The sequence below is a fragment of the Protopterus annectens genome, chromosome 13.part0 (genome assembly GCF_019279795.1).
Source record: "Protopterus annectens isolate FY-2018-M chromosome 13.part0, PAN1.0, whole genome shotgun sequence".
Taxonomy (NCBI): Eukaryota; Metazoa; Chordata; order Ceratodontiformes; family Protopteridae; genus Protopterus; species Protopterus annectens.
In genome coordinates this window covers 216266890-216285247 of record NC_056747.1, presented here as the reverse complement: position 1 = coordinate 216285247, position 18358 = coordinate 216266890, and the positions used below count along the sequence as shown (strand labels likewise).

The window sequence follows — 18358 nt, the reverse complement described above, 5'->3', positions numbered from 1 at the left end:
CAACCCAAGAACCAGTACCCTTTTAAGAACCATTTGCCTCTTGTTTGTTATGTGTTATTGCCCTCTTGCTTTTTTCCATTTGAACCAACTTATCAGGCTGATTTGAGGTTCTTAACATCATTGCTTTGACTTCTGCAAGAAGGGTATCCGGGTTAAAGGCTTTTGCAGTGAACAATCCCTACCTCATTTTTTAACAAGGACGGGGTTTCCTTGAACAAATCCTTTTATGCATAAAGTGGTTTCAGAGTTTACCTTGAGCCAGTCTGTTAATCCCCCTGTCTTTTTTCCAGAAACTAAAAGCAAGGGAGAAAAAATTCTTAAAACTCTGGATGTCCACAGGTAGCTGAGATATTACTTTGGGTTTCCTGATGGATTTAGTTCAACCATCTGTTTGCCTCTCATGAATAAAAAAAAAAAAAAAAAAAAAAAAAAAAGGGAAAACCAGTTTCAAAGCAGGCAATTTCTAGATGGTTGCCTCATCCTACTTCCTGTTGTTACTTTCCCTGTAACAAGTTACTTCCAGGAAGATTCAAGGCAAATTCTTCTGGAGCCTCATCTTTGATAGCATATTGGAAAGGCATGGACTCAAGAACTATTCTTGTGGCAGCAGTATAATCCTCTGTACATGCTTTTGCAAAGCACTGCAAACCAGATTCCTTCTTCAGGTCTAGCACAGGTTTGCTAGAATCATTCTGCAGGGGATCCTGGATTTTTAAGCCTCTTCCTCCATCCCTATTTACTTCTAAGCTCTGGTAATCTACCTGTATAGCTTAGGCTACTGCAACAATGATCTAATGATAGACACACAGTACAGTTGTGTAAGGTAGCTTACGGTAACAAAAGAGGTACATCTAGCTCACTGTTTCAGTAACTCCACCCTCTGTCTACTCCCTTTTTTGATTATGTATTGCCACTGTGTGAATGTATATACCTTTGTCCACATAGTTAGACTTGTTCTTTCTTAGCATTTCCTCCTTTCAGGACTACTTTTCTGTGCTTTTTCCATTCTAGCTTTCTTTTTATATGTTGCTCTGCTCAAGCTCCTGGATGTTAAGGCACAGGAAAGATAGTCTTACACTTTAAAAACCTGACTAGTTGGTCATATGCTAGGCAGAATATAACCCGAATAGTTTATGCTACTGCAACAGTGATGTATTCAGATGTATACCATTATAAGCTTAATTCTACATCTCTTTCTCTATGGCTCATTCATTCTTTGGGGCAAGGCGTGGGCAAATTATGATGGTTATTTATGTAGAGAGACTAGGTTTTGTACTTTATGCCCTATCCTTCCACTCTGCATTCTTGCAGTATGCTTAAGGGGTTAGTGTACAATGGCCTGTGTGATTTCTTTCCATGGTTTTGTGTGCTATGTAATCAAAGCCAAGCTTTCACTTGTAAGCTACACCTCAGTGCGAGGCCTGACCCCCACAGACCCTCAACTACAGGTATACAGTCCATGCACTAAGATCCTCATGATATGGGTGAGTGGGCTGCACCCCTTCATTCCTCTGTCTTCCCATCTGGTTCCTCTAGTGCTGCAGCTGCTAACCCCAGTTACTTGTGACAAACTCAGGCCTTTGTCCCTCTATGCCACATAACCAGATAAGTAAAGTCAAGTGTGGTACTCCTCTCAGATCCCATCATTTTACTGATATGTTCGGGGAAGAGGAAATGGGACTAGTAAGGGGGTAAGATAGAATATTCTCTAGTAGCTGATGACAGTAACATTACTTGAATTGATGGATCATGTGTAGTGTAACTGTAGGCAGTAAGGGATAATATTCAGTTAAGCATATACTTTGCATCTGGTGGGGATGGTAGGCTTCATTATGAAAATGGTTCCTGTGCATTTGAGCAGTGCATTTTCTTCCAGTGACATGAACAGTGCAATCTTTTTATTTGATACTTGGCTTGGCAAAATAAGTGCCACAGGGACCAGGATACATAGAACACACAGTGAAGGAGTGGACATTTCAGGTGCTAAGAGGGGAAGAGGGAAATAGTCACTAGTAAGAGTGCTATGTAGGGGAATCTGCCTTAACTACTCAGATGGGTATTGTAGCTGTCTCAGAAGATGACGGGACTTCTGAATTGTGGTTGAAGCTCCAAAATAGGATAGGTACAAATATATATGGCAGTAATATAAAAGTGTTGGATATGAGTACTGAAGTTTGCTTGGGATATTTTGCTCATCCCCCAAGACAACCTTTTTAAAATCTTTATTATACGACTTAGTATGTTAAGAATAGCTATCCTGAAAATCGTATCATTACTGAAATTTTCTGTTGAATAAAATCAATGATGGAAAAAAGGGGTCTATATTATAAGAATGAAAGTGCATATGTGCGACTATATAAAAGTCAACACATAATGCATGAAACCTAAAAATAGCTAATGGTCACGTAAGCCAATTTTTCGCTAGGGGAAAAACTTACGCGGCTGTTGGCTAAAAAAAAAAAAATTTAACATCATAAACAGGTGGGGGGCTTCACCCCCCCTTAGCCCCCTAACTAAATATACCAACTCCGAGATCGCACTATAGGGAAGGAAAGGGCAACTCTGTGAAGTTGGCCAACCATCTCCTTGCCCTATGACATATTCATCGAATCGCTTAAATGTGATTCGATGAATATGTGTCGCTGTTTCCGTATTCACTTAGAAGCATTTTCGTGCTTCTAATGTAGACCCGGAAAAAAGTTTATGGTAGTCTGAACTTTTTTTTTATTCTTAATTTCCTATGGGAGTTTCTTCAAAAAAGCAGTGTAATATATGTGGATGTTTATCATACTGGAAAAGAAGCACAATTGTGTAATGGCAATTTTCATCATATTCCTTGTAGAAAAAATAAGTATATGATATGGCAATATATTGAACAGCCAATCTTTGCCTAACAACCCTGTTAACATAACTGTGTAGCTTCATCCTCACTTGCACAATCGTATCTCACATCAAACCCTCACCACTGCGCTATAACACATCTAATATCTCCTTGGAATACGATAAAAACATTAACAAGCTCTTGAAACATATTGTCTAAATAACCTCAAGACTAGCTATGAGTGGTGACATTCATCCCAACCCCGACCCTATCAGCAAACCCCTAACCTTAATCTCTACCCCCCCAAACCACCCTCAATCATTCCCAGTAGAAATGTAGCAGATATTGTAATACTAAATATAAACATAAGAAGCATAAACAACAAAATACATGAACTCCATGCCAACATCTCTCTTTACTCACCAGACATCATTCTACTTACAGAGACATGGCTAAACACCAGCACAAACAGTAATGAAATACTTCCACCAGGCTACATTATATGTACTGACAGAAAAAACAAAAAGGGTGGTGGTGTTGCATTACTCTTGAAAAAAAACATCTCTCCATAGAAACACTAGACGTCACAACCTTACAGCTTAAAAATGCAGAAATAATATTTGCCAAACTAAACATTAACGCCAATAAGCATATATATGATATATATATATATATATATATATATATATATATATATATATATATTTATATAATAGATCTCTACTTGCCACCAGACGATAATATCTCAAAGCTAGAAAACATCCTACTTTGGTGCAGCAATAAACTTCCCCAGGAGACGCTCATAATGGGTGATGTTAATATAGATTGGTCAGCCTGCAGTTCTCCAAACCCCAAAAATTGCATTAACTTACACTGCTTCTCGCAACTCATCCAATCACCCACCAGAATTAACAAAGCTACCAACAAACATTCCACTTTAGACTGGATGCTAACAAATAGACCTGCCCTTTACCCCTACTCTGGTTGTCTGCCAGACAGCCTTAGTGACCACTATCCCACATATGTAGTCAGAAAAAGAAATACTCCAACCAAACAACCTATATTATTACAGATAAGAAACAAAATCAACTCAACCCCAACAAACTTGTAGAAATACTTAAAAGCTGTAATTGGACACCATTAAAACATCTTCCGCTACTTGAAGCCGTTAATTACCTCAACACTAACTTCCTCTACATTTTAAACTCTCAAGCACCCATTAGATACGTATGTGTCAAGTCTAACTATGCCCCTTGGCTAAAAAAAGAAACAGTAAACCTTCTTTGATGTCCAGGTAGACCAGGCCTTGTCTCTAAGTCTGAGAAGTCACAACTCACATGACAAACTTGTCAGTAACTTGGAAACAAAGCTAAAAAAAAAAATGAAACTAGATAAAATCAACTACTACACCAACATACAAACCAGGCACCACAAAAATCCCAAAACAATTCTGGTCCACTATAAACAATATCCTTCTACCAGGTAAAACAGGAAACCTCCTCCCATTACTACCAACAACTCAGACAATATTGCAACTCAGTTTAATAAATATTTTACAGAAACCATCCAAAAATCAAACTCCCTCAACAACCATACCCCCAGCCCCCACAACAAGCGTCTCATCACTATTCTCTCTTCAACCTGTAGCAACTGACAGCATCAAAAAAGACTGCTAAAAAAACTAAAACCTACCAAACTAGCTGTAGACAGTCTACCTGCTGAATACTTACACTTGGCAGAAGGTATAGCATACCCCATCTCAGTGATAATCAATAGATCCATAACTGAGCACCAGGTCCCTTCAGTCTGGAAAACCTCATATATCATTCCCCTACACAAAGGCGGCTCATCAACAGAAATAAATAACTACAGACCAATTGCAATACTATCACCACTATCAAAAATTCTTGAACGAGTTGTTCACAAGCAGGTTACTGACTACCTTCTAACTAACAATCTCCCAAGTAATTACTCAACATGGATTCAGACCATACCATAGCACAACCACTGCACTAATGTCTTTCACTAACACTATCTACTTCCACTGGACCAATAACAACTGTGTCTCTTCTGTCTTCCTAGACCTGTCAAAAGCCTTTGATATGGTATCTCAAACTAACCTACTAAATACTCTTGCTAACCTTCATTTCTCAAACTCCACACTTGCATAGTCCCAAGATTACCTCATAGGACGGCAACAAGCAGTCTCTTGGCAACAAACTTTATCTCCCCTATTACCAGTCACTCTAGGAGTGCCTCAAGGTTCTATCTTAGGCCCACTTCTATTTTCTATATTTACTAACAAACTCCATCTAGCAACCACTCATGCATTACTCATCTAATAAGCAGACGATTCCATAGTGATCTGCTCTACACCCTCTCTAATAGATCTTCAAACTCTAACTCAAAAAGCCTTTCATGACATAGAATCCTGGCTCATAAGTAATAACCTAATCCTGAACCCTAAAAAAAACAAGCTTATGCTATTCCTCCTTAATAAGACTTCCCTCCCCTCTAACCTTTTCATCTCCTTTATTAACTGTACCATTTTCACCCCATCACCACAATTGACTGCAAACTTAAATTTGATATTCATATTTCCCAGACAGTAAAAAAGGTACATAAAAAGCTAGGTATTTTATACAGGAATAATCACTATTTTACCAAACATACCAAAATAGCACAGTCACATTTATTATCCACCTTATTATATGTAGCCCCCAGTCTCACTAATCTCAAGAAATCTGAGCTGCAAAAACTAGAATCCTGCTATAATAAAATTACAAGATATGCCACAAATTCACTAACTAGATCACACCACTGCCTCATACTTAACTGGCTACAACTCCCCCATCACCTACACTATACACAATTGACAATAACCCACAAACTCCACTCAGAACCAAACAAAATACCATCCTTACAAACCCCTCTTCAACCCTATGTGATCAATAGACCACTACGTTCCTCCAACAAACAACAAATAAAAACCTACTTGTCCAGAAACCAAGCAGGGGATTCCCTATTTGCTAACTACATAGGAAAAATCTGGAATGAACTGCCATTTAACATTACCTCCATTGCATCCATGCTTTGATTCAAAATTAGCCTAAAACAACACTTCCTTACCAAGTCACTCTGCTCATGTTCCACTATCAGTTGAAAGATAGCATCTCACTCTCAACTGTCTCCTCTATAGATCTTCCTAGCTAATTAAAGATACAGTATCCATATATTTTCACATCTCAATATAGCCAACCTTCTAATAACCTACCTTTATTCATCACTGCCTAAATGCTATAGTTACTAACCTTGTGATCTTACTAATACTGCAATTTTTTCACCTTCACCTTCTTACTATCTATATCTTCTCATGCCTGCATAAATTCCTCTAATGCATTATTGTATTGTCTAACTCTTGTGAGCATAGCACACTATATACCAATTTACTACAAACTGTTTTTTAATCCTTTACTGATGTATACAAGTCACTTTTAAATTGAATGTAAATGCTGTCAATTTTACTTTGATATGTCGTGTCCCCATATTTGCTGTTATTCTTATTTGTATATATTTGTACTAACTGGAGCTTTTCTCCCCAGGCCTCCGCTGAAAAAGGACATGTGTCCAGTTGGACTTTCCCGGTAAACAAATGTAAAAATAAAATATGGCAGTGTGATTTCACAATAAGTATTTGCTTGTAGTATTATCACAGAGGGATATACTAATGACAGACAGCTGTAGCAGAAATTACTGATAAACAGAAACTTGCAGCAAGTTTTCATATCTAGTAGTATCTTAAATGTTATGACATCAATAACAGTTCCTAATCTGATTTTCTTTTTTTTCTTTCACCATTACACTTATGTAAAAGTACTGTGCGGCTTATAAACAGTACAGAAACAGCCTGCATCTTGTGTGTCCCTGCACAGGTACATTTATTTTATTTTTAGTTTAGTTTTATTTTATTTATTTACTTCCTTATATTTTTTGGCTGGGTTAGTCCCACTAGGTTAATAGTCGCTTTTCAAGGAAAACCTGAGGTTATTCATAGTGACTAAGGGAAATTGGACAAAACACCAGAGAGCTTCTCCCACTCTCTTCAATAAGTGCTGTGGGGTCTTATACATCCTCTTAAGCTACCACAAATTCAGGCAGATAGGGGCTTCAGTTTAATGTCTCACCTGAAAGACAGTATTGTGTAGTTTTCATGACTAGAAATACTAACAGGCTGATAACTCATAAAATTTTCTGCTGAGTTCCAGATATGTTGGAGCAGATTACATTTGCCCAAAATAGGCAGCCATCCTGCTGTGCATTCTAGATTGAATCTGAGAGCCAGAACGAAGCTAGTTCTTTGGATTATGAGAATGTGCTACTCTTGACAAGTTGCCTATTATGGACAAAAGCTCAGGCGGTTTATTTAATAGTAAGGAAATATGTTACTTTAGTCTATATGCTTTTTAGTGAATTTTAAATAGAAAGTCATTTTAGATCCATCATACACATCATTAGATTATACTATAATCCAAATATATATATATATATATATATATATATATATATATAATGTAGTTTTCTGTTACTTTTTAATTAAACATGACACAACAAATAAGTGTACAGAGATTATTCACAAAGATTATAATTAAGACATAAATTTGGACAAGTAAGTACATCAGGTAATATGTTACTGAGACTGAAAATTAACCATTGAGATGAAAGGGATAGAGCTGCAATTCAGAAAATTCCTTGACTTTGAAAATGTACTACTCTGTATCAGAGCACTTTTAAACATATTTTGACACTTATAATGTCAAAAATAATTACAAATTGGATGTAGTGCTATTTAAACTAATAGATAACCTAAAGGTACTAAATTGTGTATAACATATGAGTGCATGAACATAGCTCTTCCTTATGTTCCAGCAGGCTAGATTATAGTGATCATATGCCCTGCTTTGCAACAGTAACCCACTACAATCCCCTAGAGTGGCACATTGTTGTAATGGCAAGATCCCTTTCTATGTAATTTACACTCCTGATGCCGTACATGCTACTGTGGTATAGCATATGGGAGCATTTGTAAATTTTTTTCTAGACCACAAATAACATACTGCTAATGAATTCTGTGCATTAAGGTCTATAATCAGTGCATTAAAATCTTGTAAGTGCTAGCCATGGTTTACCAGTCCATTATTGTGCTGTGCAATTGTCTTAGGTAAGTGGCACATAGGCAGTCTGATCTGTCATAAATAGCACTTCTGTTGCAATACCTGTTAGATGGATAACTTTACTAAGGAGAACATGCATCAGTGGTTTACCTTCCAGCAGAACATCAATGACTTCGTTGACGTTGAAGCTGAGTTCATCTACATCTTGGCCTACATACTGATAGAGTGCTCGACATTTGGGAGCTGCTGCTTTTGCCTGTGGCTTTGGGCGACCCACTCCAGGTTGTGGTCTCTTGCTAATGCTTTTCTTCCTTTGTTGCCTGCGGAAATAAGATCAGTCACCATTTTTGTGTTTGTTTAATGGCTGAAAAGAAATCATAATTAAAAACTATGGCTACTTGGACATGCATTCTGGAAAGTCATAAGGAAATTAAGGACATAACAGAAGGTATGAACATCGGTAAGAAACCAGCAAAATCAAGAGGTAGAATCTCTTAATAATAGAATGATTCCATATTTGTTTATCTGGAAAAAAAAATAGTAACCAAGATGTCTTAGATGTTAGTGAATTAGAATTTTAAGACAACTGTTAGGCATTCATTATTACATTTATTGCTTGAATGCACCTGATGTGATAATACTAAGCCTGATTTATTTATATGTGCATGTGCACGCCGATGAATGTCAGCAAAGGTGTATAAATGCCAAAAATAAATACATAAATGTATGTTGCAGTAACATTAACCATTTCTTTATGTTATATACATAATTAAAGTAGATATAAAGCCTGATAAATGACGTGTAATATATATATATAGTGTAGTTTTGTGTCTGATACCAGTAGTTCTATGTGCAGGCAGGATATCACACGCTTATGTTTTGCTTTGTCATTTGCTGCCATCTTGAAAAATAGTATGGTTGCTTACTCAATGGCTCTTGTATATACATTATTACTTAGGCTCTTAGTGTCTAAGAATAATCCTGAAACTTCTAAAAATCCTAAGAAGACATTGTATTGCAGTGGGATCAGAAATTTCATGACAGCATTACTGTTTAGACAGTTTTAACAATTACAGTGTTCAATCAATGAAACACCAGTGAGGATTGCTTCTCTGCAAGAATTCAAAAGATTGGGATACAAAATGTGGTGAGAAGCTGTATTTTTTGAACATTTTCCAGTTTTTAGCAATCCTTTCCCCATGATAAGAAACATCTACATTTACTGAAAAAGTGTCCACCTAACTTCGTTAATTCTCAAAAAATGCATTTTTAAGTGATAATAACAGTAACAGTTTTGGTTTTCAGTTAAAATTTTAATTTTGGGAGAGTACTAACACCACTTTGAAATATTTTTAGTCAAATCTTTCATGATTCGTGCATTGATCTCATCAGAAAAGCATGTCAAAAATTAAATAAGGGCCCTTATTCTCACTCATACAAACATAATTCACACCTCAGATGATCTTTCCGCTATTATTTTAACTGTCCGTGGGCTGTACTGCCTTCTTGAATTTTTAACATTTCTAGTACCTAGTTTTGAGAAACAGTAACTAAACATTTGTCATGGGTTCAGCCTTTGAAATCATCCAGTCAGCATATCTTAAATGTGAAAGTTTGGCAGAAGCTTGGTAGCAGTTTGTGTAACAGTTTAATATTTATAGCATTACTTTGGGTTTGTGTGAAAAAAGTGAGGGTTCAAGTAGCTAAATTTCTATATTTGCTAGATAATACAAAGAAGGTATTTAACCTTCAAGAGCAGCAATCCGACTTGGATACTATAAAGCCAAAGTCTCATCAGTTCTGTACCACTAAGAAGTATTTCCACATATTCACTCATTTTTTCACTAGAAATCAGAGGTACAAGCATTAATTAAATATGTGACTAGTTTTAAGCATAGAGCCAAAGACTGCAAGTTAAGTAATTTACATTATACAATAACTGGCCATTAGTTTTCATAAAGTAGCACGCTGATTAGTCAGTCCAACCAGTGTGCCCATTGTAAATCTGAGCATATACCAAAGGAAAAAGGTCCCATTGCCCAGACTTATTCCATTAATATATGCAATAAAAAAATTACTTTTATTTCATTTTTTTTAAAATAAGGTCACAAAACTGGAGACCCAAACAAATGAGAGAGACAGCACAGAGAAAAATAAATGGATAATCAGGTACATTATACAAAATTAAATAAATGTACCTGATTATCTTTTTATTTTCTGTCCAGTCTCTCATGTACATTAAAAATCTCCCAGTTTTTTTTTAATTTAAAAAAAGGGGGGCAATGGAAGTACTCCTTTCTCCAGTACCTTCTTGACACAGCACTGGTATACTGAGAAAGCTTAGGAGTACAAGTCCCATACGCATGCGCAGTACATCAGCAACACTCCAGGGTATGAAGGGAAAAGCGGAAGACCACCACGGAGTCATTATAGAAAGACATTATTTAAGAAGAGCAAGTAAATTTTTTTCTTAATGTCATTGTATGATGGCAATAACCGACTCCGTGGTGTGGTATATTGAAGATTTACCCATGGTTGCCTTTGTTTAATCACTTGGGCTTCACCCTTGTGATTAAACTACACCAACCAGGGATAAATCTTCAGTATACCACACCCACGTCATTGGTTATTGCTATATGATTCATTGTTGAGAAGTAAAGCTGTAGGTGGCATGAGAGAAGACAACATGATAAATAAACTTTTGCTTAAAATGGAATTAAGTTTGGAAAAAGCTATGTATGTGTATACAGCAATAGTTAAGCAGTGTCCAAATGGGAAAAAATGAAGATTATGATATGAGTAAAACTAAATTGAAGCTTAAGTCTTTTGGCAATAGATCAAGTGCTACTGTAAATCAAAGCATGTAAGGAATGTAAGAATTGCAGCTGAAAGCCCTCCAGGTGTGGCATCTCTAAGCCACTGAGCACCTGATCCCCCCCCCCCCCCCGTGAGAGCAAGGAATCCTCTCACTCCAGCTAAAAGCAAATAAAACTCTAACCAGCAATCATCCAAAAATAGACTGCAGCCCCAGGTTTAACTCCTGGAACCTTGTTGCCACTTGTGAAGTGTAGGTGCCAGCTTTTATGACTACTGTTATGCCTTGTTAAAATCTGTTACAGTCAGATAGAGTGCATACCCCAGGGGCAACAGCTGCAAACCTTCTTCCTCCTAGCCCACACCCATCCCTTTCATCCATTTCACCATTGATAATTTGTTTTATGTTAAGGTATTTAGCCCCTCTCAATAGTCATAGCATTCAGTCCCTTCTCCTCAATACTTGTTCTTTACTCAACACCAAACAGAGGTGCAAAGTCTCCAGCTGCTTTTATCTTTAGCTACATTGTGTGCAGCAAACAATAAGCAAAGGGGAATACAAATATAAAAGAGAATACAATCTGCCATTGCAGACTAGTAAGCAGCATAAACCTTCCACCTGTGGTGTACTCCTACACATAGTTTTTCTTGGAGAAACCTTCCAGTCCTTGAACAAGGGTGCCTGTATGTTTACCTTATTTCCTTGGCTGTCCTTGATAATTAGCTAGGTTTAGCAGAGTCCCTTGGATTCTCCCCTTTAAATTCCATTTGAAGGTTTCCCTCCCTTCCCCCACCCCCCAAGTGATTGCTCAGGTACAGCACACCAAAGGTTTTAAAATCCCTGGATGCCATATTTGCTCTAATTGCAGCTGAAAGCCCTCCAGGTGTAGCATCTCTAGTAAATGATTGTATTATTTTTCTTTTTCTCAGTGTTGTCTTCCACACTGTAAACTCACTGTCCCTGCACAGAGTAGTACAGTAATTTCTCTCTAAGGTAGCTTTCCAGTTATTTTTTTTTATTTTTGCTGGTATAGTTTATATTTGGATATTAGAAGCTTATGTTTTTGTTTTTGCTTGCTCTCATTTTCAGTAAACCTGATTCAGAGTTCCTCTAAATGATAGTGCTAAGGTAGAAATACTCTGTTTCTTTTTTAAGTGCTGAATGATATGTATGGTAAACTGGTGAAACTGCTATATTGTTGCCATATTGTCTGGTAGTAGTATATTACAACTAATTACACTGCTGCTACTGTACATTCTGTTTCTGTAAGTTAAACTTACATTGTAAAGTGCAGAATGATATTTATGGTAAACTGGTGAAACTGCTACATAGTTGCAATATTGTCTGGTAATAGGATATTCTGACTAGTTATATTGACTGCTGCTGAATAAGACTGGTTGCATAGTCTGAATGTATTTCTTTTGATGACTTCTAATATTCTATGTTCACTTGCTCTGCTTTCTGTACAATATTTATGATGGTTGTGCTTATTTTGATGTCCTTATTTTATTGCTTTTAGTCTTACATTCTTTCCTTTTGTCTTCTTTGCAACTTTTAGAGCCACTGAGCACCTGATCGCCTTGGGTCCCCCCCCCCCACTCACTTGTGTGAACAAGGAATCCTTTCACTCCAGCTAAAAGCAAAGAAAACTCTAACCAGCAATCATCCAAAAATAGACTGCAGCCCCAGGTTTAACTCCAGGAACCTTGTTGTTGCCACTTGAGAAGTGTAGGTGCCAGCTTTTGCGACTACTGTTATACCTTGTTAAAATCTGTTACAGTCAGCTAGAGTGCATACCCCAGGGGCAATAGCTGCAAACCTTCTTCTTCTTAGCCCACCCCAACCCTTTTCATCCATTTCACTGTTGATAATTTGTTTTATGTTAAAGTATTGATTATTTTTTTACAGTTGCTGTGGGTGCAGCCCCACTCCATTTGCCCTCACTATGCTCAGGCTCACTTTGCTCTTCTCCCACCCACCCCCCCATATTATTTCCTTTATACCTAACCACCTGTTTCCTCCTACCCAAACACTCCTCCCCTTCCTCAAAAAACCACTCGCACTTACAACAACTAGTGAAAAAGTACCACAGCCGAAATTGCGGAACTACCGGTTTTAATACTGTTTAAACGTTGAAAATAAATATACGTTTTTTTTGTCCCACTTAAATGTAGGGCTTCTTCAGAAATACAAACAGTAATCAAATTCAAAGACTTCTATTTATAAAAACTTTTAAAAAAATGCTCCAAAATTCTGCTACACAAATCCGGTTCCTTTTAAAGGAACATGCAAGCAAAAAACATTAAAACATCTGTTGATGTAAATGTGAATCTAAAATATGTGCATAAGATCATCAAAACTTTATGTACACCAATATAAAAAAACATAAAAAATATATATACATATGTGAAATATGAAAAAGTAAAAAAGTACATGCAAGGACCGATGAAATTAGCCACAAATAAACTCCAAATTGATGCAGCACCCTGTATTGATGCAATATTTATATAAAAAGATTACTATTATTTATTAAAATAAATTAAATTGTAGCTAAATTATATCTCTGGTATTTCTACTTTTAGACTTACATTATAGAATGAAATTCATTTAAATACCATCATAACTACTTTTCAGTCTATATGTATACTATATGTTTATACCATGTTTATGTAACTGTATAGATAAAAAATACCTACTAATATACACATACACCCATACACTCATATATATGCATCAATTAATACAAATACTAAACGCAAATCCATCTATTAAGCTAAATTTCTATGACATCAAATTTTTATATAAATTCATTGATCAATAAATATTTTTATATATATATATTTACAAATGTATGTGTATATATATATATTTTATATGTTTTTTATATTGGTGTACATAAAGTTTTGATGTTCTTATACACATATTTTAGATTCACATTTACATCAACAGATGTTTTAATGTTTTTTGCTTGCATGTTCCTTTAAAAGGAACCAGATTTGTGTAATAGAATTTTGGCGCGTTTTTTTAAAAAGTTTTTATAAATAGAAGCCTTTGAATTTGATTACTGTTTGTATTTCTGAAGAAGTCCTACATTTAAGTGGGACGAAAAATGTATATTTATTTTCAACGTTTAAACAGTATTAAAACCGGTAGTTCCGCAATTTCGGCTGTGGTACTTTTTCACTCCTCCCCTTCCTGTTCCTCACAAACTCTCTAGCCTACTTCCTGCCTCCAACATAGAATCCATACCTCCTGCATGACCTCTCTATACACGCCACCCTATAACCATTAACTATTGCCTATAATTAATATTTTTAACTGCAATAAATACGCATATCTGAACATAGTACAAATAAATTGACAATATATAATTCCCATTCACCTTATCCATAGTCAAGAACATCATTACATATAAAGTAGCAAGTATCCCCCTCCCTCGTATTTACTAATTCACTATCTCTGCTACCCTCTCTTAACTAGAGGATACCAATTACCTGACCAAAACTTCCTGGCCATACTGCAGCTCCCTAACACATAAAACGATAGCTCTTGCACTGGCCATACTCTCCATCACTTTTCTGTAGCTGTATACCCAGCATTACCTGATGCTTGTATAGCTCCTAAGTCCCTAACATCACTTCAACTTGTAGCTACAGACAACCCCCATTAGCAAGTCTTACACTCTCATCCACCTATCACTTCAAACTCCCACATACACCTAATAATGCACCTTTAATACAACACCAATCTCACTCATTCATAGATAGTACCCTTGCATGTAACACATTCTTTCTGAAACTAGATAACATGGGTTGCCCATATCTAACCCAACTACTAAAAACATCATTCTACCAATTAATAATCTTCACCTACTCCCACTTTCCATCCTGTCCTCCTACCGCACTCAGCTTCATAACCACACCCCATCCCCTTGGCAAACTGATTCCACAGATAACACCACCAAACTAAAAACTTCCCTATATCGCCATGTGACCTTACCTCCCCCCTATCCTTCTCTTACTCATACATTAAACTGAAAATCAAAACTAACCCCCTCTCTTCTCAAAGGCAAAATAAAATAATTCACAAATTGACCAAAATCTATCTAAACCTGCTCCATAAACTCGCTTGCAGTGGTGATATAAATCCCAATCCAGGACCCAAAACATCAATCGGCCCAAACTTAAATCAGCTAAATCCCCTACACCACGGACCTACCTCAGCTCTCCTCTTTTTAAACATTAATGTAAGAAGTATACTTAACAAAATTCATGACCTTCATGCCCTACTATCTCTATACAAACCAGATATCGCTGTGTTAACTGAAACATGGCTCAAACCACAACATTGCAGTAATGAGATTACTGCCCCAGGTTACAACATTATCCGAGGAGACAGATCAGAGAAAAAGGGTAGAGGTGTTGCATTATTATTCAAAAATCATCTTGTCTTAGAACAACTAGATTACAGTACCCATGAATTCAAAGATGTAGAACTAATCCTTACCAAATTAAAAATAAGTTCCAACAAACATATAATTATTGCAGGTGGCTATATACCACCAGGCAATAACATCATTGTAATGGAAAACCTGCTCAATTGGACCTCCAACTCCCTTCCACATGAAACCATACTGTTAGGAGATTTCAATATTGACTGGCTTCACTGCTCCAGCAGTATCTTCCAGATACCCTAAGTGACCATCATCCAACCTACCTAATTAGGAACAGATCTCAAACTATAAACCAACCTATCCTCAGAGTAGTTAGAAACAAAAAAAAATTTATAGCTACTGATCTCATCAATACTCCAAAAAGCTGTAACTGGACCCCCCTAAAACATCTACCTCTAGACGATGCCATTGAGTACTTTAACACAATATTCATAAAATTTTAAACTGTCATGCACCCCCTAGAACCATTAGAATAAAAACTAACTATGCCCCATGGCTAAGAAAAGATACTAAAACTAAAATGAAAGAAAGGGACAAGGCCTGGATTCAGTATCAGAAAAACAAAACCACTACTTTGAGACAAAACTATGTAGAGCTCCATAACAAAGCCAAAAAACAAATCAGACTAGACAAATCCAGCTACTATACAAGCATGCAAGACAAATGTGCTCACAACCCACAAAAATTTTGGGCCTCAATAAATGGTATACTGCATCCAGGAAAGTCTAGGACTCCAACCCATGTGCTTCCAAATAACCATGAAAACATTCCTACTCAGTTTAACAAATTCTTTACCAAAACAGTCCAGACCCTTGCCAATGCCCAAAATATCAGCCCCACACCAATAACTACCCTCAACCCACCCCAATATACAAAGCAATAGCCCCAATTTTCACCTCCACTCTGTATCCACCAAATCAATATCTAAACTCCTTGGTAAACTTAAACCAACCACTCTAGCAGCTGATAAGCTGCCAGCAGACTTCCTTCAGATCTCAGCTGAAGCTATAGCCTATCCTGTCTCTATTCTCATAAACAGATCTCTCTCAGAATGCAAAGTCCCCACCTCATGGAAAACATCATATATAATTCCACTACACAAAGGAGGCAACTCCTTAGAGCTCACCAACTATTGCCCAATAGCAATCCTATCACTTTTATCCAGAATATTAGAAAGAGTTGTTCACACTTAACTAATACAGTACCACCAGAATAACAACCTACTCTCCATATCCCAGCATGGCTTTAGACCTTCCCATAGCACCACGACAGCACTACTATCATTCACCAACATAGTTAACCACCACAGAAGCAAGGGTCTATTTGTTTCTTCCATAGTCTTAGATCTATCAAAAGCCTTTGACATGGTAAACCACAGTCTGCTTCTTAATACCCAATCCACCCTAAATATAAGTCCCTCCTCTATATCATGGTTCAACAGCTACTTATCTGCCCATCAGCAAGCAGTCCTATGGGAGGACCAATTGTCCCCCGTGTTACCAGTAACCATAGGAGTCCCTCAAGGATCCATCCTTGGCCCATTGCATTTCTCTCTATTTACTCATCAGATCTCATCCTCCTTTCCCACTGCCTCATTAGTACAATATGCAGATGACACTACCCTCATATGTGCTGCCCCTACCTTTAGTGAACTGCAAACCCTTACCCAAAATAACTTCACCCTAGCCGAAACTTGGTTCACTAACATCAAACAACTTCTTAATCCCAAAAAAAAAAAAACTAATTATTTTCAGTCCTGGCAGAGCTCCTCCCCTAAATAATAATTTCACCATTAGCTCCAAAGAAAACATTCAAATCAGTCCAACCACACACACTAAACTGCAAGGCGTAGAAATAGACAATAACCTGAGGTTCGACATCCACATAGCACAAACCATTAAGAAAGTTAATAAAAAACTTGGTCTCCTCTACAGGAACAAACAGTTTATGACAAAATGCACCAAAGTAACCATCAGAAGGGCTCATCTTCTATCCACCCTCCTCTATGCCTCTCCCATCTTGATAAATATGAAAAAACGATAACTGGAACAGCAACACAGATGCCCAAAAACAAAGATTCAGTTCCAATAAGGCAGTATACTTAAGCAGTGGTGTCTGAAAGTTACACCACTAAAAATGCACTCATCAGTCCACAAAGGTAGCAGCAAGAACCGTTTTAATAAAACAAATTAAAAAGACACGTTGAGCACTTTCATCTATGACAAATAGAGAGATAAATAGAGAAATAATGACAAAGGTTCTGAGGAAGTCTATTTGTCATAGATGAAAGCGCTCAACGTGTCTTTTTAATTTGTTTTATTAAAACGGTTCTTGCTGCTACCTTTGTGGACTGATGAGTGCATTTTTAGTGGTGTAACCTCTCCCATCTTGACCAATCTCCGCCAAACTGATCTAAGTAAAATGGAATCTTGCTACAACAAGATTGCCAAGTTTGCTACTGAAGCCTCATATAGGTCCCACCACCGTCTATCCCTTAAGCAACTCAACTGACTTGAGTTACCTCATATACTTCTACTCAATCAACTCTCTATAGTGCACAAACTCTACTACCTTCCTGAGATAACTCCAGCACTTCAGCACCTAATTCAGCCCACATTCCCTCTAGACACTTAAGATCTAGTAACCAAAACCTCATAACTGTCATCAAACATAAAAACGAAGCTGGTAAGTCGTCCCTCTTTGCCAACACCATTGCGAAAACCTGGAACACACTACCAAGCCAAATAACTTCTACCGCTTCCTTTAGTCAATTCAAAAAACTCCTGAAAACCCACTATCTAACTGGCTATGCTCATGCCACTCACCAGGCTAATCCATGCCAAGAGAATTTGTCAGGGTACAGCTATGTATAAACAGTTTCTCCTCTGAAAGCTTCCAAACCCGTATGCATTTACCTTACAAAACTTATAACTGCAAAAGAAAAAAAAAATTACCCCTGATTGTCGCCCTGTTGTGTGTTTATATGCTATGTGTATGTTTGCTAATCACCAGCATGTTGTCCTGATGTGTATATATGCTATATGTATGTATGTTCTACTTCTTTTTACTCTCATGTAATGTATTGTAATGTGGAGCTT

At 37.0% G+C, this 18358-nt stretch overlaps 1 protein-coding gene across 1 annotated transcript in view; it reads right to left on the bottom strand.

Annotated features, from left to right (window-relative positions):
• The window catches only part of MYO1F (myosin IF), a 1136901-nt gene that overhangs the window by 8657 nt on the left and 1109886 nt on the right, over positions 1 to 18358 (bottom strand). The window contains exon 27 of the mRNA XM_044053742.1: positions 8143 to 8312. Within this exon, the coding sequence (XP_043909677.1) occupies positions 8143 to 8312 (170 nt within the window). The remainder of the gene's footprint in view (positions 1 to 8142; positions 8313 to 18358) is intronic.